The 24,071-nt window shown below is 45.5% G+C and overlaps 1 protein-coding gene across 5 annotated transcripts in view; it reads right to left on the reverse strand.

The window, feature by feature from the left end:
- DCAF1 (DDB1 and CUL4 associated factor 1) overlaps nt 1–17,612 on the reverse strand; it is a 106,834-nt gene extending 89,222 nt beyond the window's left edge. For 3 of the 5 annotated variants that reach the window (XR_012159884.1, XM_078853733.1, XM_073352498.1), the window contains exons 1-2: nt 17,483–17,612; nt 7,937–8,054 (exon numbers count right to left, since the gene is read on the reverse strand). Coding sequence is in view for 3 of the 5 variants with exons in the window: in XM_078853733.1 (XP_078709859.1) it covers nt 7,937–8,046 (110 nt within the window). In the remaining 2 variants the exon portion in view is untranslated. Of the gene's footprint in view, nt 1–3,002; nt 4,145–7,936; nt 8,055–17,482 lie in introns of those variants that run through there. The other 2 variants (XM_073352499.1, XM_073352500.1) reach the window with 2 other exon arrangements.
- Nucleotides 17,613–24,071: the final 6,459 nt, after the last annotated feature.

Here is a 24,071-nt window from a genome sequence, read left to right on the forward strand (position 1 = left end):
TCAAACTGTACTCTGTGAACCACCAGAAGATTCCAGGCATCCACTGGATACATATAAGAGCAAGTTAGAGAGGACGCCTGTCCCTCCCAAAACAGTGATCACCTATCAATGTTCTAATGATATGTTAGCATGCTATACTAAAGTAGCTTGTCTGCTTCTCTTTGCTGAGTCCCAGCAATGGAGAGAAAGCACTTTTTCCTCCTCTGAAAGAGGCAGTGCATCCAGCTGAACTGCTTCAATGCTATGCATAAGGTGAAGACACAAAGAGAAAAACCATCCTGCCGTCACTCTACCTCAGAACTCTGGCACTGATGGCCTACAAGATATCAGATAGGAAACTCCTGCCCATTCTAGCCTCCCCTGCACAGCATTTCAGATTGCTTTTTGCCTCCCTGACATATAGATGAGCCACTGCAATTCATAGGGCTTTATTATTTTTGCTCCGGGGGTTGTGGGAGGGGGTTGGAGGGAGGGTTAAAGAGGAGGGAATTTCTCACCACCACATACTCTACTACAAGAGGTAAAGGTGACTAAATGTCACATGAGAAGGCTTTCCACCCGGTCCCTGCTCAGTCTGTTGGCATACCCTGATTTCTTCCCCCTCCTCAACCACCTGAAATAACACTGAGGGATCTAACTCTTCTCAATTCCTCAGACAATTAGTCAACAGTTGTGGGGCTGGAGTAAGGAAGGACTCAAGCAATCCCCCCTACCACGCCATTGGAGCCCTACCACACCATTGGAGCCTTACCCCAGACTAACTGCTCATCTGTACCAGGCAGGAGAGTTGTGGGAGCAGCTTTAAAGCTGTGCATTCCCCTTGCCTGAGCCATGACATTAAAGCTATAGGCAAAATTCCAGACGTAATGACTAGCAGCCTGAACAGTTATAAGAAATCCTATGTTCCTGCTCCTCTAGGAAGAGCAGAAGAGGTGCCTGAGAATGGGAAATGCTAAGTCATTAGAGAGACTGATCGTTATTTTACATATGAAGGAAGACCAACACATTTTCTGGCTTTAAATGCTCCCCTAACTGTACCTATTTTTCTGAGGTTTTCCAGCAGAAGGATACATGGATTAGGATAAAGTCAAGATCTGAAATTCAAAGCCTTCAGCAAATTCATCTTATTCCCATGGTGTCTTTCCTTCCCCCCTCAATTTAGGTCTCACTGAGGCAGCTACAGAGTCTGCCTACACCTCCTTGTCAGGATTTTGATATTTCAGGTGCTGATGATGAGCCTATGGTCTATTACAGGTTAGGCAAGGCCACTCAAGCAGCTACGTTCATTCCTAGAGGAGCAAATGCACTTTTCTTTTCCTGGGGATTTCCTCTAGACTGTGCTGCAGGATTCCACTCTGTTGCCATCACTTTTCAGTATATATCGGATGCTTCTGAGGAAGAGCAGAAAGGAGCAAAAGCATCTGTTGCATTCCTTCATCATGAACTGCACTGATTTGCCAAATCTGGGCATGTTTTACAATATTAACAATAGTTTAATATTGTAATCAGTAATGAGCCGGGAAATCCCTTGTCTTGCCAGAGACAATTAACTTTCACAAGACTCTTTGCCCTGTGGGGTTCCAATATTTCATGTTTGTCAGCCTGATTTTGAAGAGACGTAAACTGCATCTTGCACTAAAAGGTTGCCGAATTTGGGCTGTGGTGGATTTCTAGCAACAGCAAGTTGTAAAATTGGGTGCACCTTTATATGGAACATCCTACTATCAACTCTAACAATTTTTCCTTGGGACTTAACAGCTTGAGAGCGCCTGCTGAGCACAGAGACCATGGGGAGGAATAGGAGGAGATGTGATCTGAGAAGTCAGGTCTATGGGTTTGTCTACACCTAATCCGCAACAGCACGACCGCTGTAGCACTTCAGAGAAGACTCTTATCTATGCTGACAGGAGGGTTTCTCATACCCCTGAGCAACACAGTTATACAGACCTAATTTCCTAGTGTAGACCAGGCCATAGACTAGCTAGGCCTTTCTAGGGACGTAAATAGGGTTTAAAAATAGTAACTGTTTAACCTACTAAAATTCTACCAGTTAAACGGTTAACCGTTACAGCGTTCACATAGGCATGCATGACAGTGGCCTGAAAGAGTTCTTGTCTTACCCACAACCATTCTCCAAGAAAGTCTGATTTTCCTCCTTCTCCCAACTAGAAAATGCCTTGAGTGTTTAGTCCCATTTTTCCTTTTTGGTTCGATAAATCAAATTTTGATTGGTGGCTCTGCCAACCCTTAACTGAAGAAGTGGGAGTGGTGAATAATTAAGAGTTTCCCTTCCCCTGCTTCCCAAGTGCTTAGTTCAATAGGTGTTGTTAAAAAAAACACCCTCACAAGTGGCATAAGCTATGTCAGTGGGAGAAGCTCTCCTGCCAACGTAGTGCTGTGTATACTAGGGCTTATGTTGGTGTAACTTATGTCGCTCGGGGGTGTAATATTTACACCCCTGAATGACGTACGTTTTGCCGATACAGGCGGCAGTGTAGACTAAGCCTTAGAGTAGTCTCAGGGCTGCTTTATCTTTCCCTGATAACAACAGCCCCCAGGGCCCTTTCCTCTAGCCCAGGACCATGGTAGCAGTGTGCTGCAGCTACCCCTCGCACCACAATATGCCCCATTCTAAGTGGGTGAGGATACAGCCAGGACGAGGGGTACAGAGCTACTGGCTTTACACCATCTAGGCATCCCCTTATGTAAGGGGTTTGAGAATCTGGCCCATAGTAGGTACAGAACTGGTCCATATGAGCTACACGCAGACCTTGAATGAATGCTGTTGCATCTTCTCATATCTAAGTATTCTAGAAATACTTGCTGATCGATGTTGCCTTATAATCAGCCTCTTCACTTGTATTGTGTTTGTACCTTCTGACACTCTGGGATATATGAGCCTATTTGGAAACATGATTTTATATGCAGCCTGTCACTCTGTGAATCACTGACTACTTTAATTTACTGTCATTTAATTTTACTGTCCCATTTGTAATAGTTACCACAGATTACAATGAAGCCTTGACACCATGAGAGTTTGCCTATAGCTGACAAATTTTTTTCAGAGCATTTCTCATGATGCTTCAGTACAGCCTTCAACACCACACTTTGGTGTGTGAAAATGTCTGCACATTTCATGCAGTTTTGCCCCTGGAAGATTTCCTCTATGTCAACTCGGAAGGAGGAAGGAAGCAGAAAGATGTCACTCACTGACCAGCACGACCACAAGTTCCTCTGTCTTAGAGTCTACAACAATATATAAAGGAGTCAGATGTGCCTTGAAACATCACCGAGCACAATCAATCTTTGTGGGGAGCATCTTATATCCAGAGCAGAGACACCCCAAAAGACTCCCTTAAATCTAGGCAGAAGCCAGTCTGGAGCACTTCTATGTTCTGTCCTCAAAGCAGATCATGGAGTAAAGCTATGCTGCTGAGCTTCTGAAAGTTGGGACTCTGTTATTGCTTTCTACAGCAATGTAAATTCAGCTACCGCTCGGTCAAATGGATCCTCTTCACCAGTTGCCTTAAAGTGATCTCTGTATCGGCCTGAAGCCAAAAATGTCAACATGCCAGATCTGTACTGAGCTTTGGCATCACTTTCACAAAAACAAAGAGCAAGAGCCAGCTGCTCTCCAAAATCACTCTGCTGAAGCTACCAACTCCGAACAGCACTACAGGGAAACCTCTGGAAACCACCCTCCCAAAAGGCTCAGTGTCTGCAGACTAACTTGGAGGAGCTTGTTCGCAGCAGTGTATGCTCATGGAGTTAGTCGAGTCCAGCAGAGAATCAGTGAGGCTGCCTTGCAGGGAGCTGAGATCCATTAGAGCGGTCTGCACAGTAAAAGTACTCTTTGTGGTAAGTTCCAATAGTCAGTCTGTTCAGTGAAAGATGTGCTGTCAACACCAAGATCCTCACAACCATTCACTCCAAACATCAGCGTAATCCAGGGGTTCTCAAACTGGCAGTCGGGATGATTTTGGAGAGTGCTGGGGACAACTTCCTGGTACAAGTGCTGGAGGAACCGAGTAGGGGCCGTGCTCCTTTTGCCCTGCTGCTTACAAACAGGGAAGAATTGACAGGGGAAGTAGAAGTGGGTGGCAACCTAGGCAGCAGTGACCATGAGATGGTTGAGTTCAGGATCCTGAAAAAAGGAAGAAAGAAGAATAGCAAAATACAGACCTTGGACTTCAGAAAAGCAGACTTAGACTCCCTTAGGGAACTGATAGGCAGGATCCCCTGGGAGGCTAATATGCAGGGGCAAGGAGTCCAGGAGAGCTGGCTGTATTTTAAAGAAGCCTGATTGAGGGCGCAGGAACAAGCCACCCCGAAGTGCAGAAAGAACAACAAATATGGCAGGTGACCAGCCTGGCTTAACAGTGCAATCTTCGGTGAGCTTAAACTCAAAAAGGAAGCTTACAAGAAGTGGAAATTTGGACAGATGACTAGGGAGGACTATAAAAATATTGCTAGAGTATGCAGGGGTGTAATCAGGAAGGCCAAGGTACAATTGGAGTTGCAACTAGCAAGGGATGTAAAAGGTAACATGAAGGGTTTCTACAGGTATGTTAGCAACAACAAGGTCAGGGAAAGTGTGGGACCCTTACTGAATGGGGGAGGCAACATAGTGACAGATGATGTGGAAAAAGCTGAAGTACTCAACGCTTTTTTTGTCTCCGTCTTCAGAGACAAGGGCAGCTCCCAGACTGCTGCAATGGGCAACACAGCATGGGGAGTAGGTGAGCAGCCCTCAGTGGTGAAAGAACAGGTTAAGGACTATTTAGAAAAGCTGGACGTGCACAAGTCCCTGGGTCCAGATCTAATGCATCCAAGGGAGCTGGCTGATGTGATTGCAGAGCCACTGGCCATTATCTTTGAAAATTCCTGACAATCAGAGGAGGTCCCAGATGATTGGAAAAAGGAATATATAGTGCCCATATTTAAAAAAAGGGAAAAAAAAGAACCCGGGGAACTATAGACCAGTCAGCCTCACTTCAGTCCCCAGCAAAATCATGGAGCAGGTCCTCAACGAATCTATTTTGAAGCACTTGGAGGAGAGGAAGGTGATCAGGAACAGTCAACATGGATTCACTAAGGGCAAGTCATGCTGGACCAACCTGATTGCCTTCTATGATGAGATAACTGTCTCTGTGGATATAGGGAAAGCAGTGAATGTGATATATCTTGACTTTAGCAAAGCTTTTGATACGGTCTCCCACAGTATTTTTGACAACAAGTTAAAAAAGTATGGATTGGATGAATGGACTATAGAGTGGATAGAAAGCTGGCTAGATTGTTGGTCTCAACGGGTAGTGATCAACGGCTCCTTGTTTAGTTGGCAGCCGATATCAAGTGGAGTGCCCCAGGAGTCGGTCCTGGAGCTGGTTTTGTTCCACATCTTTATTAATGATCTGGATGATGGGATTAACTGCACCCTCAGCAAGTTCGCACATGACACTAAGATGGGGGGAGAGGTAGATATGATGGAGAGTAGGGATAGAGTCCAGAGTGACCTAGACAAATTGGAGGATTGGGCCAAAAGAAATCTGATGAGGTTCAACAAGGACAAGTGCAGAGTTCTGCACTTAGGAAGGAAGAATCCCATGCACCGCTACAAGCTGGGGACTGACTGGCTAAGCAGCAGTCTACACAAAAGGACCTGGGGATTACAGTGGACGAGAAGCTGGATATCAGTCAGCAGCGTGCCCTTGTTGCCAAGAAGGCCAACGGCATATTGGGCTGTATTAGTAAGAGCATTGCCAGCAGATTGAGGGAAGTGATTATTCTCCTCTATTCTGCACTCGTGAGGCTACACCTGGAGTACTGCGTCCAGTTTTGGTCCCCTCACTATAGAATGGATGTGGACAAATTGGAGAGAGTCAAGCGGAGAGCAACAAAAATGATTAGGGGGCTGGGGCACATGACTTATGAGGAGGGACTGAAGGACTGAGGGAACTGGGATTGTTTAGTCTGCAGAAGAGAAGAGTGAGGGGGGATTTGATAGCAGCCTTCAATTACCTGAAGGGGGATTCCAAAGAGGATGGAGCTCGGCTGTTCTCAGTGGTGGCAAATGACAGAACAAGCAGCAGTGGTCTCAAGTTGCAGTGGGGGAGGTCTAGGTTGGGTATTAGGAAACACTATTTCACTAGGAGGGTGGTGAAGCACTGGAATGGGTTACCTAGGGAGGTGGTGGAATCTCCATCATTAGAGGTTTTTAAGGCCCAGCTTGACAAAGTCTTGGCTGGGATGATTTAGTTAGTGCTGGTCCTGCTTTGAGCAGGGGATTAGACTAGATGACTTCCTGAGGTCTCTTCCAATCCTAATATTCTATGATTCTATGACCTCTCAGGGGGTAGCGAGATTATTACATGGTGGGTCGCGAGCTGTCAACTCAACCCGAAACCCACTTTGCCTCCACCATTTATAATGGTGTTAAATATATAAAAACGTATTTTTAATTTATAAGTAGGGGTCACACTGAGGCTTGCTATGTGAAAGGGCCCACCCGTAAAAAAGTTTGAGAACCACTGGAATCAGCCTCAGCATCTGCAAGACAGTGTTGGTGCTTCTATCCTCTCTACCAAACATATGTAATCAGTGTACCATGCTGAGTCCTATAAGCAGAATCGGGGGAAACTCTGAGGATAACTAACTTTGACAGAGATGATAAGAGGACACAGAGACCAAATACTTCTCCGGAGCAGCAGGAATGCAAGACTGCTCTGAACGATATGACCTCCCCTCCACACACCCCAGATATATAGAATTTTTTTTTTTTAAGTGGACTAGGACAACTGGATATGTCTGAGGTTCTTGGACAGGAATCCTCAAGGGCCAAGATAGATGCTATCCTATTGTTTCAAACTCTTAATATTTTGCACATCTGGTAATATCTGGTGTTTTTCTTAAAAGCTCTGGAAAGCAAGAGAACAGGAGGTCTTGGCTTACAGTTAAAAAAGGAATAAGTTTCTAGCCCTTGTGGTTGCAGGGAAAAGCCTAAAATCACGAACTGAATGTACCCGAAGTCCCAGGAAACCAGAAAACAAATAATAAAAGCCCTCAATGTGTTTTTTTTTAACATCTCATGATTTTTTTTAAAAAAAACTTGATATTTTGGGGGCTAACTCGTGATTTTTAAAGGCCTGAAAATGGTAATACTGCTGTCCATTCAACGAGTACCATTCTGCTCTTGCCCCCTATTTTTCATGAGTTAGTGAAGATGTGGAAGACACCTCATATCTCTCTCCTCCTACCCTGAGTTACTTGAGGCAATCAGTGCTACTACCTCTTCCCACCAAAACAAGAGCTTTAGTCAAGGCAGCAATGGTCAGGGGAAAGAGCACCTCTTCACACATACAACATATGACCAGCATCCTAGCCACAAAGTGCCACTGGTTCCCTGTTCATTAGAGGATCCTGCTAAAGGAGGGAGGGAAACCACTGCTCATTTTCAAAACTCTCCACTGGAATTGGCAAGCCAACCTCACACACTTTCTCTGTCTACTCACGTCATTTCATCTTATGTGAGTCTCTCACAATCTGAGCACTGTTACTGAGAGACTCTCTGTAACTCCAGCCAGACGGAATAAACTTGTAACTCTCCACCTCAGACTATGTTTTACAAGCGTCAGCAGCAGATCTACCTTTTCTCCCTTGTCTAACTCTCAGATAGTAGAAGAACAAGAGAAACATTAAGTGTATTAAACTCAAATATTTTGGAGACAGTTTATATAAAATCTATACAAAGTAACACCATACTGTTTTGACAAGAACTGTGAAGTATTGCACATTCCTCAATTTTTAGGCCAAAAAGAATGTAAGCTACCAATAACTGATCAGCTACTTTAACAACTTCAAGTATAAGTCACCATATGCCAAAAGCTGCTGTCATGTCTCAGAGGTATTTGCATTTCAAAGCTTACTTAACAGAGCTTACCTGGTGAGGATAGGGACCATGTCTTGCCCACTGCCATGTTCTTTCTCCCATTGCTCCAGCAAAGCAGTGAGTTCAGCCTTGGAGTCCACATGCCCAGACCCTGACGTCATGGCTTAGCCTAAGTGAGATGGGAAGAAAAAAAATAAAGTAAGATTAACTAGGTAATTGTCCCACTCAGTTATGTTGACTCCTCAAAAAGAGTAAAAAATCAGGGTTTAAAAATCCGCTTGGCAGCGGCAAGCAAACTTTAGCTGAAAGGCAGGGAGGCGGCTAAACCATCAAATTCTACAGAATTTGACATAAAAAAAAGCAGAGGGCTGTCTTTCATCCCTCAGGTATATAAACAAATGCAAGTCTACTTTGCAAACCCAAATCTGGACTGGTGCATGCAAATCCTTAACTGTGATGGGTAATAGCCACAAGTGTGTCCAAAATCAGAGGATTTTTTGCAGGTTAACATATGTCTCCACAGGCAGACTGCTCCTGTCCCTTTGCTATTACACCTAGTTTTACCCAAGAAACTGCAAAGCAAAGCTGACAAGATTCTGAACAGTTTCATTGCTCCTGTTCAACACCCTCTGGGCATCAGGGAAAGTGACAAGAATCATATTCACTTTAGATTGCTGCTGCTGTCCTACAAGATTTAAAGTAGCAGCAGAGGGAGGCACTGACAGTTGTTCACAGTGGACTAAAGACAAAAAGAGGTTCAGGGAAAGGATCTCTACCACTCTGCCCCTTCAAGTCAGGTGGCTCTAGTGAGAAAGAGGAAGAGACAGAGACAGACACATGTTCTCCTTTCCAACAGCTTCATGGGAGGAAACAAGAAAGCAATAACTTCAAGATTATTAGACGCCTACTTAGTGCAAACCAGAGGTTGATACAAAAGATTTGCCCCTATGAAGGCTTCAGGTACAATATTAGACTTTATACCAAGGTGCAGTTGCCCCTGGACCTCACTAAGGGTACCATCTCTCATCTTATGCATTCGTCTCCAGCTAGCAAATGTCAAAACATTTTCAAGCCTTGTAAAAATGCACCTAAACCACTGATGGTTCATAACGCTGGGGATGGCTCAATACACAGCCACACTCTTTTTGCCCTCACTTTCTAACCTAATAAGTCTTGGATTACTAGGAAGGCAGACTACAGCCTTTCGTGGCATGGTTGCAGGACACTGAGAAGATCTCAAGGGAGCTGTACCCAGGCCTAATCTACAGAGATGGTCACCATGATGTGTGACTTTTAAGGGTGAAAGAGAAGGAAAGTGATTACAAAAGACTTTCTCTCTCCTTCAAATATATTTTAAGACTTCCAGTATTCGATAGGTAACAGATGCCAGTGCTATCAAATCAACAATGATTAAACAACAGAACATAGACAGAACTTTGCTGAGCCATTTACAATGCAGACGCCTAAAAGGAGAACACACACACGGTGCCCATTCCACTTCCTCAAATATACATTACAGAAAGTCAATTGAGGGGAAGAACATGCAGCAAACCACAGTTTAGTCCATATTACAGATAATGCAGGTTAGCTAGAAGTTCAGAATGTCAACTGCCAGTATTTTAAATCAAATGGACCATTGGGCACCTCCAACTGGCCTGGAATTTTTCTCGAGAACAGAATGAAGTAAGTTCTATTACTCACAGACTCCTGTCTCATAGGTCCTTTTGAGTTTAATGTATTTTGATTGGTTAGCTTATTAGACACAAGGCAACAATCAAATGGGAAACTAGTCATGCATGAAACTGGCAGGACTCTCAGGACAGGTCTACACTTAAAACTGTACATCGGTGCAGTGGTTAGGTTGATATAACTACATTGTTCAGGGGGGTGAAAAATTCGTAGTTATACTGATAGATCTGGCCACAGGAATACCACACAGACCCAAAGACAGTGGAAGATTAAACTCACAATTACAAAATCCCCAGTCAAAGGTTATTTGCTGTATATATTATGGTAGCTCCTTGGGGCACCATTGTGCTAGGTACCGTACAAGAGTTAGTATCTGCTAGTGGATGTCCCAAACAAGCATAAAGAAAAGGGGACATACCACATTTCAAATGACTGTATTAATTTTCTTCTTATCCTTTTTATTATGTGGAGCATTCATTCAACACATTAAGTTAGGCTGGGAGGTTTTAATGTAAACATGCAGATCGCTTGAGGGAGGCTCTCTTTTAAGACTGCACAAAATGAAACATACTAGAAAAGAACTCTGGTCCAAACACATGAAAATTTAGATGAACAGCAGGACTCAGCGTATAACAGATACATACTAGCCAGAGGCAAATATAAAAGATACTCTCCTTCCCCTCAAAGGGTCCTGGCACAGTGGCCTTTCTAGGAAAGTCAGCTCTTGGCTCCGGAGAGGAAAGACAGGCTGGACTTCCCACCAGGACTCTAATGCTGGATCCCACTTTAGGACAGTTCCCTCTCCTCTAAAACAACTCTAACTGGCCTTGGCAGATATTTAGTAAATATACAATCCTTCCTGATAGTTTCCCTGCTCACTCACTGACCTCACTAGCTACTGATGAATGCATTTTCAAGTCTTTGCACATTACAAATAAGAATTTCAGTCCATTACTTCCACAGAAGAACTATCTTTTTTACTACTGGGAATGCAAAGTGCTGGGCTTGTAATTGCATCCAATCTTTTCAGTCATCCCCACCCCAGTACTGTACTCCGGGGATACGAAGGCACTAAGTGACTCCCACAAGGCCTTCCCAGTCCCTATGTCATTGATTCACTATAACTGTGAAGAGCAGTTTACACTTCATTTTGGAGCCCTTCCCTGTCAGCCACAGTAGTTCCAGCTGGAACAGAAAAAAGATTGCTCTAGAAATACTGGCAACAGATCAGCAAAGCTCAAACTCAAAGCTCAAGTCTGGAAGTAGTAAGAATGTACATTATTCACCCTAACCTACTAGACCAGGCCTGCACAACATATGGCCCCTGGGCGGCATGTGGCCCGCGTGGGCTCACTGTGCAGCCTGTGGGGCATGAGTAGATGGGCTCTCTGTGTGGCCCACGGGGAGTGGGGGGGGGGAAAGCCAACAGCTGGCTGGCTGACTGGCCGGCCAGCGGGTGGGCGGGGTGGTGAAGAGGCCAGTGGCAGGCTGGGGAGTGAGGGGGAGCCAGCGGCAGGGGCAGCGGCAGAAGGTAAGAGGCCAGCGGCGGGCAGACAGGTGAGCTGACGGTGGGGGGAACAGGCGAGCCAGCAGCAGACAGGCAGGTGAGCTGGCAGGGCTGAGGAGGTGAATGGGGGGGTGAGGAGGCGAGAGTGGGGGAGGGATGACGAGCCGAGCGGCGAGCAGGTGAGCCGGCAGGGGGAGGGCTGAGGAGGCGAGTGGGCGGCAGGGGGAGAGTAAGCGAGCTGGGAGGGTGGGGGATGACCAGCCGAGCGAGCGGACAGTAGCAGCAAGGCTTTATACTTGAAGCAGGGAGTGAGGAGGCGAGTGGCGAGTTGGTGGCCGGAGGGGGGCATCCATTTTCAGTATTTTAATTTTTGGTACTGCAGTGATTGACTGCTGTGTGCATTAATATAGTGACTCACTGGGTCTCTGAATGAGCGTTTATACTTGGGGTTGGCAGGGGGGGAGGCTAGCAGCAAGTCAGTGGCTGGAGGGGGGCAAGTCTCCCAGATTCAAAATCTGCAACTGTGTCCGTTGGTCCTTTTTGCTGCTTTTCTCTGGGCTGGGGGTTGTCCCAATGCTGCAAAGAGGGTGTTCCCAAAGGAAGGTGCTTGCTTCTAACCCCCCCACGGCCCTCAGTATGTCTGCTCTTCTCTAGTCAGCCCACTTGACAAGCTTGATCGTCCTTGGTCTGGCTCCCATCCCCTTTCCAAGGGTTGCAGCTGTCTGGAGGTGCCTGCCTTCCACGCCTTCCTCATTCACACCTCATTCATTCAACAGGGCAACTGATTACAAAATGGGGGGAAGATCTTATTCTACTTCTAGCAAAAAGACATTTTTCTTTTACCTTAATTATACTACCTTAGGGGCCCACTATAACATATTACCAAGGTTCAATACAAAGTCATATAAAAGTTATACAAAAATGCATAATGCAGAGATTTATCTACAACTGCATTGATTGACTGCTGTGGGCAGTAATACAGTGACCCCTGCATAGGGGTGTGATGGTGGGGCCGAGCAGGGAGGGAGTGGGTCCTATTTTACTGCTGTGATCTGGTCACCCTATGCACCCCTTTACAGGCTTCTACACACCGTCAGTGCCTTGCTAGTGTGCCATGTGCCGTGAGATATCTCTTCTCTTTGTGTGTGACTATGAGTGTTTCCCTTGTGTGTGAATTTATTCAACAAAATCTTGAGCTTCATAATGGATTTGATTTAATTGAAAAATTCTTAATCAAGTATCACACACACACCCCAACCTTCCTTTCAGCCCACAGATGTTTCAGCGGGGTGGCGCTGGGGAAGGAGGGTTTGTTTCAGCGGGGCGGGGTGGTGCTGGGAGGGGGGTTGTTTCGGCGGGGCAGAGGTGTTTCGGTGGGGCTGGGGAGTTTTGGCCCCCAGCTGTTTTCTTTGGAGTAATATGGCCCTCGCTGCTTTACGAGTTGTGCAGGCCTGTACTTGACATACAGCACTGCCATATAACTCAAGACATCTAGTGAAAAACCAGCAATCCCTACTTTTCCTAGAAAGTTGGATCATTACCTGGTTAAGTCATAATGCGGACTTAAATGCCAGAATTAGCCATACTCTAGTATATTCTTGAATTTTTTTCAATCTGCATACATGCACACAAGTTTAAACTTAACTCTTTATTCAAAGCATCTAATACATGCCACTTTTTAAAACTGTTATAAAAAAAAAGTACATTCTAAGTTCCCACCCTATAGAACAAGTACTATACATCAGAAAAGACTTAGGCCTGGTCTACACTAGAAAATTAGGTCAGCATAATTACATCAATCAGATGTGCGAAAAATGCACATCCCTGATTTTGGACACACTTGTGGCTATTACCCATTCCCGCAGACCGAAAGGGAAGACAGAGTGCGCAGTACAAAAAACGCTGAAAGATGGCGCCAAATGTGGACGGAAGCACAGGGATTGCTGGGATACAAACCGATGCATTATGCAGCGTTGGGACAGGATTAGAATGCCCCGCACCCCTCGCCCCCTTCCCACAAGCCACAGAGCCAGAATGGGAAGAGGTGCTCTGTGGGATACCTGCCCATAATGCACCACTCCCAATGCCACTGTAAGCCACATCAGTGTGCTTGCAGCTGTCAGTGTGGACAGACTGCAGCGCTTTCCCTACTGCGCCAAAGGCGGGTTTAACTCAAAGCGCTCTACAGCTGCAAGTGTAGCCATGCCCTTAGTTAAGCAGACCTAAGTCCCCATGCAGACAGTGCTAGGTCGACTGAAGAATTCTTCTGCAGACCTAGCTACCACCTCTAGATGGGGGATTACCTATACCAACAGGAGAATCCCTCCCATCAGAGCAGGTAGTATCCACACTGAAGCTAGTGTAGTGTTTTAAGCGTAGACTTATAAGCACTAAGATTTACACAATGCTTGGATTCCAAAGGATTAACTGCAGAATTCCCAGCACACGCATTTTTACAGCACGTGTATGGCACTGTTAGACACAGTACCCAAACCAATTCCTCCCAGAACTATGGTCACCTCATTCAAGTATTCTGTTTTAAATCAAAGGGGAAAGTTCAAGAGAAAGGGCAAGATCATAAACTGTGTAAATTGTAAGGTCATATCTACACTACCATTTATGCAAGTATAATGCCAGCAAAACTTATGTTACCCAGGGGTGTGAAAAAAACCACCTCCCTGAGCAACATACGTATTGCTGGCATAAGTGGTAGTATGCACATCACCATGTCAGCGGGAGAGCTTCTGCCGCTCATTGAGGTGGTTTTATTCTGTCCATGGGACAGCTCTCTCCCCATCAGCATAGAGCCGCTTCATGAGTGATCTTAAAGCGGTGCAGCTGCTTCGGTACAGTTATGCTGCTCTAAGATCACTTGTGTAGATGTGGCCTAACTGTCGAGAAGTGCCCCTAGGCTACATGAGAGGATATTTATTAGAGCAGCCCGAATTCTCATCTTTTCCCTTGAACAAGCCAGTTGACAATTTCAATCCTAAATTGCTTTCCAGAAACTGACAGAACAGGGTTGCGTGATTTAATCATTAATTTAAACCACTTTTTTTAAATCAATATTTAAATCAGATTGAGGACTTGTGAAACTAATCTGAAAACTTGTGCTATTGCAACTACAGATTCAAATTTATAATGAACTAAATGATACATGAAGTTTATTTAATACCATTCCTGGCAGGGTACCTTATTTGAATTTTATGAAGCTGCTATACACAAAATATTGAAAATTATGGCCCTGATTCTGCTCACACTTAAATAGGCATGTAACTTTACAAACCTAAACAGTAACTGATTTCAGGGATATTCATGTGTTTAAATTTAAGGGTAAAGTTAAGAGCTAAAATGGTTTGTTTTTGTTTTTTATTAAAAACTTCTCTATTAAATCATATCTACACCATGACACAACAGTTTAATCCACAGTGCAGATGGAGCCCTCTGCAACAGTTTTCCCGTCACTGTACGAGTGGCACCGCCTCAGTGGTAGTAGCTAGGTCAATGGAAGCAGTCTTCTGTTGGCCTAGCTGCATCTACATAAGTCATAAGGCAGGTATGGGATAGCTACAACACTCGGGTATGGATTTTTCACACCCCTGAGCACCACTGCCATGTCGACCAAAGTTTTAAGTCTTAGTGGCAAAAAAAATCTGTCACCTCAAAACAAAATCACTTCTGTTTTAACAATAAGTAGTTATTTAGACTTTCAATTTATTAGCAAAGTTATTGTGAATACAGGCCAAAATATTGAAGCCTAAAGTTAGGCTCCTAAGCCCATATTTAAGCACTAAAGTTTGGATTTTCCAATGCACCTAAAGGACTTTGGGATCACAAGTTCCACTGACTTCTAATTGCAAATCCTGACAAAGTACAGTCTGGTCAAAATAGTTCAACTTTTTTGACCTGTGGAATTTCAATATACTGGAAGATGTCACTGGCTGCAAGAACAGTGCAGGACATTTGCTTATCAGTTTTGTGTTGTTCTCACAGTAAGGATGATAATGAAGCACTCAATTGGTTGTTTTCAGCATAGATAAGCATTGTAAATGTGAAACTTCTTAGAAAAAAAATTGTGTACAATCTGAAATTCTACTAACATCAGGAAACAAGTACAAAACATTCTTTTGGTAACTGAAAATTATAAAATGGGAAGTGGAAAACTAGAAACAAATTTTAAAGAAGTTACGATTTAAAATAAAAAGTTTACATAATCATTTGTATTGAACCTGTAGCAGAACCATAAATATTTAAATTCTGAAATAGACAAATGAGCTTACAACAAGATCTGTGTTCATCCAGCATGGATAGGGCCATACCACATTACAACAATTGCACTCTAATCTAGTTTAGACAATTGTGTTTAGAACTGTTCTCAAAGTCTCACTGTAGCCGAAGCCTAAAGCAGCATTACCAAACTATCATGAAAACCAGCCCACACATAGGGTTCATATTGGGAATTTGGCAATAGATCAGCATACCTATATTTTTTTTTCTAGATGTTGTGTGCTTCAAATCATAATTTTGGGGTTTTTTAAAATAGGCCTTTACCTCTAATGGTTCAGAAGATATATTTCAAACAGTGAGTCCAAGGTAAACAGATCAGTTACATCTGCCTGAGCTTGCACAGAGCTTGAAACAGCTCCAAAAGCTGTGAACTATCCCACTCATATTAGAGGGGGTTAACACTGAAGCCTAATGATGATGATGTAAACATCAACACAAGCTAACTATTTTACTGCTGGCGAAAGTATATAAGAAAGGAAGAAAATCTTATGAAGCTGCACAATTTACTGTGAATTAAATTACATTGTGGTGGGATAAGTGGGCGGAGCTTAAAGAGCACCACCAATTATTTCCAGTTCAACTCCAACTAGACAAAACTCTATTTACCTGCACTTACTGCAAACATTCAATAATTATTTTTTAAAAACTATCAATATTTTACTTGCCTGTCAACAAAAGGAATGTTTACTCACTCACACAAGGAAGATTTTGTAAGGCCCGCCTAAAATATTAAATCATTCAGTTGTCTAGATTTAAGTTTCTAGGGAATAAAACTCAAAATAGTTGTTACCAAATCATGACAAAACTTTATTAAAACCCAGAAGAAAAAAAAAAGCACAATGAAAAGGCCAAGCTCCAGTTTCAGCTGTCCCATTTCTCAGGCCATAGATTTCCAAATAAATTCCTACATACATAACTGAAAAGAACTATTCAGGACTTCTCTACAACTAAAAGTTATACTGCTTTAACTATGCCTGTACAATTAGAGCAGTACACACAGAGAGAGTGTGCAATATACTTATATGAGTGGATACACTTATACCAGTACAGCTTACTCCCATATGGGAAGAGGAATAAGCTAAATCAGTAGACATCTTTTATACTGGTACAACTGAGTCCACACTTGTACTGATTTAACTATTTTGGTACAAAAATCATACCCTTAACTGAAATAGTTAAAATTGATACAGAAACTGTGCAGACCAGGACTTAGATGCTCCAATGCCCACTACAAAACACAACTATACTTTCTGCAAAGAAAGACGGCATAATACTTAATCGGTTCCGCACACCCATCAGATAGCGAGGGGAAGAACGTGGTTGGAGAAGGTGAGTCTCCCCTTTGCCGGGGCTGGCATTCACATCCCCACCCAAAGCAGGCGGGGAGAAGATGAAGTATTAGGTGAGGGCAAGTGCTTCAGGGATACGTGGGGCACTACCACACACCCCATTAACAGGCCCAAGAAGGGGTGAGACATGAGGACACCTCGGCAAAAAGGGTGCAGAAGAAAGCAAGGCCCCCCACAACAGCAGGCGGGGAGACACCTCCCTCCCAGCAGATGGATAGGCTAAGTGCATGGGGGGGAGCTGAAACTCCACTAGCAGTCGGCAGAGAATCACCCTGGCCAGAGGCTGAGATGAAGCATCCCCCGCCCCCTCGTAGGGACTGGCGAGAGAAATAACACCTGCTCCACCCGGTGGGTGGGTGGGTGGGTGAGTGAGTGATGGGGGCGGGGGAAGGCTGTAGCCCCCTACAAGTGGGAGAGGGGAAGCCCCCACCTGACTAGGGGGAGGGGCAGTGACCCTGGTGAGGCGAAGCCTGACACACGGGCGAGAGCGGCGGCGCGGGGCAGGGGCGGGAAGTGAGACCCCACCCCACACACCCGTGTGTCTGTGGAAGCCGCCGCCGCCCCGGTGGTGGGGGAGCGAAATCAGGGAAGCCCGCGGCGGCGGCGGCAGGGACTGATTGGGGGCGACCCCGTGCGAGGCGGGAGGGGGAAGCCGAGCCCCCCCGGCCGGTGGCTGAGGTGAATGCCCCCGGCGCCGGGGACTGGGCAAAGGAGCGGCCTGTGGGGCCGCGCCGGGGGCCGCGCCGTGCCCGCTCCCCCCGGTACCTGCCCGATGCCCCGCTGGCTCCCCGCCGCTGCTCCCGGCCCCTGCGCTCGGCCCCGCACACACCGCGGCGGCGGCGATTGCTATGGCGGGCACACACTTTCCGCGTCACCGCGCTGCAGCGCCGTCACGGCGCGCGAAGGGAAGAAGCTCGCGCTCAGCCTCTAGGGAAACATAGTTCGAGATCAAACGACTCCAGCGCGCAGGCGTCTCTGCTCCATGGGCGGGAGGAGGCCCAAGGGAGGCTGGGAGTTGTAGTTCTCCGCGTGGCTGTAGGCTCTATTCGTCGTTTTCAGGGTGGGGGGACAGGAGTTACTGCCCCATACCACCCCAGTTCCCAACGAATGTGGCAGCGGCCTCCTCCTTCTGTGCCCATCCTAGGCCCCTGCCCACCGTGTACACAGTCCCCACAGTGCCCCCTCCACACTAGCATCCCAGCCCCTCTGCCTCCAGTGCCCAGCCAAATCCACCCACCAGGCAAAGTCCTGCACTTGTAAAACTGCACCCCTGCTCAGAGGCTAGGCAGGTTCAGCATAGGAAGGAGTAAGGCAGGATTCCAAGCCAGGGCAGGAGAGCTAACAGATACCCTACAGTATATTCTGATAAATCCCTGCATCCCACCCCTCAGTGACCCAAGCCATGTGGAACAGCCTCCCAGAATTCAATAAGGCCAACCTCCCCGGCCCCATCATCACTCTTCCCTTTCCATTCCCCCTCCCCGGAGATCTATGTGCAGCCCAAAAGCCAGAAGGAGTTCTACAACCAGTACAGCAGCTGCAGGGGAGTTGGTTTGGTTTTTTGACTAAAGGTCACTCAACTGAAAATGGAGACCATCCAAGACCTGTAATGGTCACAGGCCACACCTCTATTAGAGACAAGACAAGAGCAGCTGTGAACTGATCCATTTTATGTATATCAGGTATAGCCTCCAGCTCCTGCAAAGTTACCGACAGGGGCTTAGGTTGGGCATTGCCTGCAGAAGAACATCCAGCTCCTTTACCTGCTAAGTGCCAACACAGCCTTTTAGGGGCACAAGCCAGTTTTTCATGCAAATATCTCAACTGCTGTTTGAGAATCACCTGCATGAAAATAAAATGAACATAAATAATAATTGTTTTTCCCTCGATTTTCTTTCCAAGTTTTACCTGCCCTGCACTTACCATCTATGGGACTGCATGATAATAGCTTGACATCATGCTCATGGATATAGCCAGGTGTAAGCCATAATATACAAGTTTTAATTACCTGGGACTAATATTACCCTATTATTCACTATTCAACTGCACCTGCTCCATTACTGATCACGTTGGATCCCATTTATCCCTGGAGTAACTCTATCAGTCACTCAAGTTACAAAAGGGAGGGCCTTGGCACATTATGAGGACCCTGCCAAATTCATGGTCCATTTTGGTCAATTTCAAGGTCATAAGATTTTTAAAATAGTAAATGTTATGATTTCAGCTATTTAAATCTAAAATTTCATGGTGTTGTAACTGTAGGAATCCTGATCCAAAAAGGATTTGGGGGAGGCGGGAGGTGTTGCAAGGTTATTGTAGGGAGGGTTGTGGTACCGCTACCCTTACTTCTGCGCTGCTGCTGGCAGTAGCACTGCTCTCCGAGCTGGGGAGCTGGAGAGCAGCGGCTGCTGGCCGGGAGCCCAGCTCTGAAGGCAGAGCCGCTGCCAGCAGTAGCGCAGAAGTATGTATGACATGGTATAGTATTCCCACCCTTACTTCTTCACTGCTGCTGCTGGGGCGCCGCCTTCAGAGCTGGGCGCCCAGCCAACAGCTACCACTCTTTGGCCACTCAGCTCTGAAGGCAGCACTCAAGTAAGGGTGGCAATACCGCAGCCCCCCTAAAATAACCTTGGGACCACCTTTTGGGTCAGGACCCCCAATTTGAGAAATGCTGATCTCTCTTGTGAAATCTGTATAGCATAGGATAAAAGCACACACAAGACCAGATTTCACAGGATAGCAGGAGCTATCATTTACTGCATTTGTACAATGCCTAGACTGGGCTGGGCTCTAAAGAGCTACCACAATATAAATGCTAAATAAGTTGTGTACAAGGGCACATCTACTTTGGAATATTAAAGCTATATTGTAGGACGGTACAGAGGCAGTAGCAAACGGGGCAGCATGTACATTCCTTCCAAGATGGTTGACACCCTTTGATAGTGCTGCAGCAGGGCACGTTACTAATCTCTCAAAAGTTAAGTACATAAACTGCACTCATATTGTAATACATGGAGATCCACACAGCTGAATAGACCCCATTATGCGTTGTATTCACTATAAAGCTTGGAATGGATTCTCTGGGACAGTCTCTGGTTGTTCCAAAGTTCCGTCCAGGCATATGGGATAAGGACGATGGGGGTCAGTACTTTACCAAGCAATGGATGGCCATATAATGCAGATAATAAAATCCTCTCTCATTGTCACCATTTCACAATACCAGCTTCACCTGTTCCTTAGCTCATGCCATTTGTTTGGTTTTGAGCTCCCTTTTATTCATCCGAATAATTTCTTTCCCTGCCTGTTTTGCTTCACAACCATGAAATAAGACATTGATGAATACTGGTCAATTTAGCCTTGGCTCTGTTCCCAGTGCCAGCTACTTTCACCCATTAACAGCAGCTTGCTTTGGCAACAGGACAGCTTTTCACCAGGCAGGGAACAGAAAGGAACTGAACCCCAAGCAAGCCATTTAGATAGAAAACTATTAGATTTAAGAAGATGAATCTGCTCCAGTTCTGACTCTGTCCATGCACAGATCACTTGGGTATGGTTACTTTAATCACAGGGAGGAAACATGATCTAGTGCTTAAAGCAGGGGATGGAGTCAGGATGCTGGTTCTGTTCCAGCTTTGCCAATGACACACTTGTGACTGTTTGCAGGTCATTTCACTTCTCCGTCCCTTCTCTTTCTGATCTGTAAGATGGGAAATAACCTCCACTTCCAAGGGGATTGAGACACTTGATTAATTAATGGAACAGGCTGTTCAATAGAGATGTTGAGTTACCATCTAGGCAATAGTCTGTTCTTCTGCACATCCACCCTAAAGGATAGGAGAGATGACTCACTGGAACACCCAAGAGGTTCTCTCAGAGTGTTTTTCAGTTTAACTCCAGAATGTGTCTGTTTTGTTCATCTACATAACCACTTCAAACTCCGCCTACTTTTCATTAACCTTATGCCAAAGGGACAAAGTGTACAGATTTTGTCTCCATGTCTTTGGAAAAAACAGATTAGCTCACCACTTAATACACATTTACTTGGCCCTCTCACCGGCCCACCACTGTACCTGAACTATTGCCCCCCCTTCTCCATTGTGTCTTGTCTGTCAGATTGTGCACTCTGTAGGGAAGGGCTAGTGACTTATTCTGCATTTTGTAGTGTCGTGTACTTTGACAGTGCTATAGGGTGCCCCTTCCTCCATCTATGACATGTTTAGGTTGTAGACAGTAGCTCGAGATATACACACACAGCAAGGTTAGCCAACAATCTTCCCTACGATCAGAACAAATTACAACATCTGCAGGGCAATGAAAGAAAACACACCTTCAGAGCTAACCTACCCTCAAGCAAAACTTGAGTCAGCAGAACCATGCAGTTTCCAGGAAGGGGAGTGAGTTCCAAACCAGATAAGGTGACCAGACAGCAAATGTGAAAGATTGGGATGGAGGTGGGGGGGTAATAGGAGCCTATATAAGAAAAAGACCCCAAAATCAGGACATCTGGTCACCCTAAAACCAGAATGCCCTGCCACTAGTCCCCAAATTCCAACTCTAGTGATGCCAAGGGTAGCATCTCATCTGATCTCAATCATCAGGAAAGTTTACATGGATGTTTCATCTTCCCCTTTAAAAGCCCTGTGGGCAACATTTATTTCTTCCCTATAATGCATTTGTCATCAGACACAGCCATCCCCACTGACTCTAGAACCACAGTTGCAACTCCCAATCTAGGGTGTAAATTAGGTCATTTAATGATGTCACGACATGGACAAAATGCTGAGACCCCATGTTGGTTGACAATCAGCCTCTGAAAGGCCATGGAGACCAAGAAGCAGAGTTCTAAATTGAAAGAGGCCAAAAGGGGCGATAAAGGTAAATCTCTTCTGTAACAACTTAGGCTAGGTCTACACTACACACCTTTTGGCGACACCACTGTGCCGTTACAGCTGTGCAGCTAAAAGGCACACAGCATAGCCACTGTTTGTCAGCAGGAGGGAGCTCTCCTGCCAACAAAGCGCTGTTCACATCTGCACAATTTGTGTCATTTGGGGGTGGGGGGTGTTTTTTCACACCTCTGAACAACAGAAGTTTTGCCAATGAAAGTCTGGTGTAGACAAAGTCTTAATGAGCAGGATTGGCAAATGCTTTTTCATCAGGCCCAGGGTGGCTGTTAACCAATATGTCCACTCATAGCATGGGGTAGGCATTAAACTTAGGAACTGCACAGATCCAAGGTCAAATGATAAGTGGATCCATGCAATTCTGCATCTAGATCAGTACAACTGGGGCCTGTGCTTCGCTGTGCAATTCCTCAGTTAAACCCACATTCATCATCTGCCTAATTATTTTTCACTGCTGTACCTTTAAAGCTGGTACTGGTGTGTTGCCCTTGTCACTCCACCTAGGTCTAGATCCATGTCAGATCAGCTTGGTCTGTGCCAACTGTATCAAACAGGCCATAACATAATTAAGCTACAAGTCCAGAACCAGTTTCTTTTGTTTTGGAGGAGGTATTCTTCCACCTAGATTGTCCCTTCTCCTTGGAGGAGGGCTCTAATTCAGGGTTTTATGTTTACAGAGGAGATTAAGCTCTCCTGGGCCTTGGGCTGTTCCCTTCACCATCCTTTAATACAAAATGTAGAAAGCAAAATAAGACTCAGCTTCTGTAACAGCTATGCCCACTCAAAGGTATCAGAAGCAATCTTCCTTTCTCTGTTCTAGAGCACTATTGGATAAACCCACCAACCTCCCCAGACTGATGTTTACCTCTGCACTGCAGCCTCAGGAATTTGAGGCATGGAAGTTCACTCTTCCTTTGAGGGCTTGTTAAGAACATAAGAATGGTCATACTGGGTCAGATCAATGGTCCACCTACCCCAGTATCCTGTCTTTGGACAGTGGCTGGTGCTAGATGCTTCAGAGGGAATGAACAGAACAGGGCAATTATCAAGTGATCCATTCCCTGTCATCCAGTACTAGCTTTGTGACCATTGTTTTTCTGTTTAGTCACTAAACAAAGTCCCCAAACAAGTCCACCTCCCTTCTGATGCGTTTTGTAGGGCCAAACATCCGCCGCCAAGAGCTCTTAATCTTGCAAGGGGAAGTGATATCAGGAAGGTTTTATGAGACCCTTCTTCCATTTCCTCTTGATCCTACGCTGCTTCCTTCAGCAGTCCTTGAGAGTGGACCCACTGAACCTGTAATGTGACACGGTAGGTCTTTTTTTGTCCAGGGCTATGGATGCCATGTGGCCACCTTAACCAACTGACAGACTTTCAGAAAGAATGGGTTTTTTTCAACCTTCCCTTAAGTGCCCACTAGATGGGATTCAATTCTTGAGGGGTTTAGGTCCAATGGGATTAAGTCCCATTTTACAACAGTCTAGCTGTAGGCAGAGTCTAACAGTGCTTAGATTCTTGGCTTGCACTAGAATCAAATTGGGGGTAAGTGGGGGAGAGAACCCCATCTAGGGCTGTTCTATGATGCATCTCTCAAAGTGATGCTTCCATTCCACTGGAGGGCATCATCTATAGCAGGGGGCACTTCTCTTTCCTGCAGTAGAAATACAAATTTTCTAGTGCCTCACTCTCTCCTACAGAGATGCCAAGGGGGTAAGATTGAGTCCTATCCAGCATAGGCCTCATCATTGCATAGCAAGGGGCTTGCTTGGTCTAAGCTGAAAGGTATTGGAACATTTTATTTCCTTTAGGAGACCAAGTGGAGGGGCGCTCTCTCTCTCTCTATGCAATTTGTCCCTTCAGTTTTACATCACCCTTGAGCAGGCCCAGATTACAGCCAAGGTGATCTACCACCCTTCCATTGACATCTTCACTTGTGGCTGAGTCTTAACCTAATGTTGGCACACCCACTCTTCCACTCCAAGAGGCAACATTTGCATTAATTGCTTCAAAACAATCAGTTCAGCCACCTGAGGGGCAGACTGATTCCAGCTTTAACCGTTTCTAGCCCAGATCATACAGTTGATAACTATGGCTTTGGGCCTTCTCCTAGCCTGGTCTCTCTCCTCCTGGAACTGATACTGAAGTCTCTAAGATTTCTAGATCATAGTATTTCAACCTGTAGAGGAATGTGGATATGCAAGTATCATAAATAGGCACATCAAGGGTTGCAATCACCCAACTCTTCCCATATTGCAATACAGAAGGCAAATGTTGGTATGGAAAAGCCAATGGGAGGGCAGTCCCCCAATATGGAAGAGGTTGAGTGGGAGGAAGAGGACAGCTTTCACTTGCTGTGACTCCAACTGCCACATGCCTATTCAAGACCAAGTAAGCTAGCTTGGGGTTGAGACAGGGCTGCAGCAGATCAGATCTCCACAGATTCAAGGACC

This window comes from Lepidochelys kempii, chromosome 7, assembly GCF_965140285.1.
Source record: "Lepidochelys kempii isolate rLepKem1 chromosome 7, rLepKem1.hap1, whole genome shotgun sequence".
Lineage (NCBI taxonomy): Eukaryota > Metazoa > Chordata > Testudines > Cheloniidae > Lepidochelys > Lepidochelys kempii.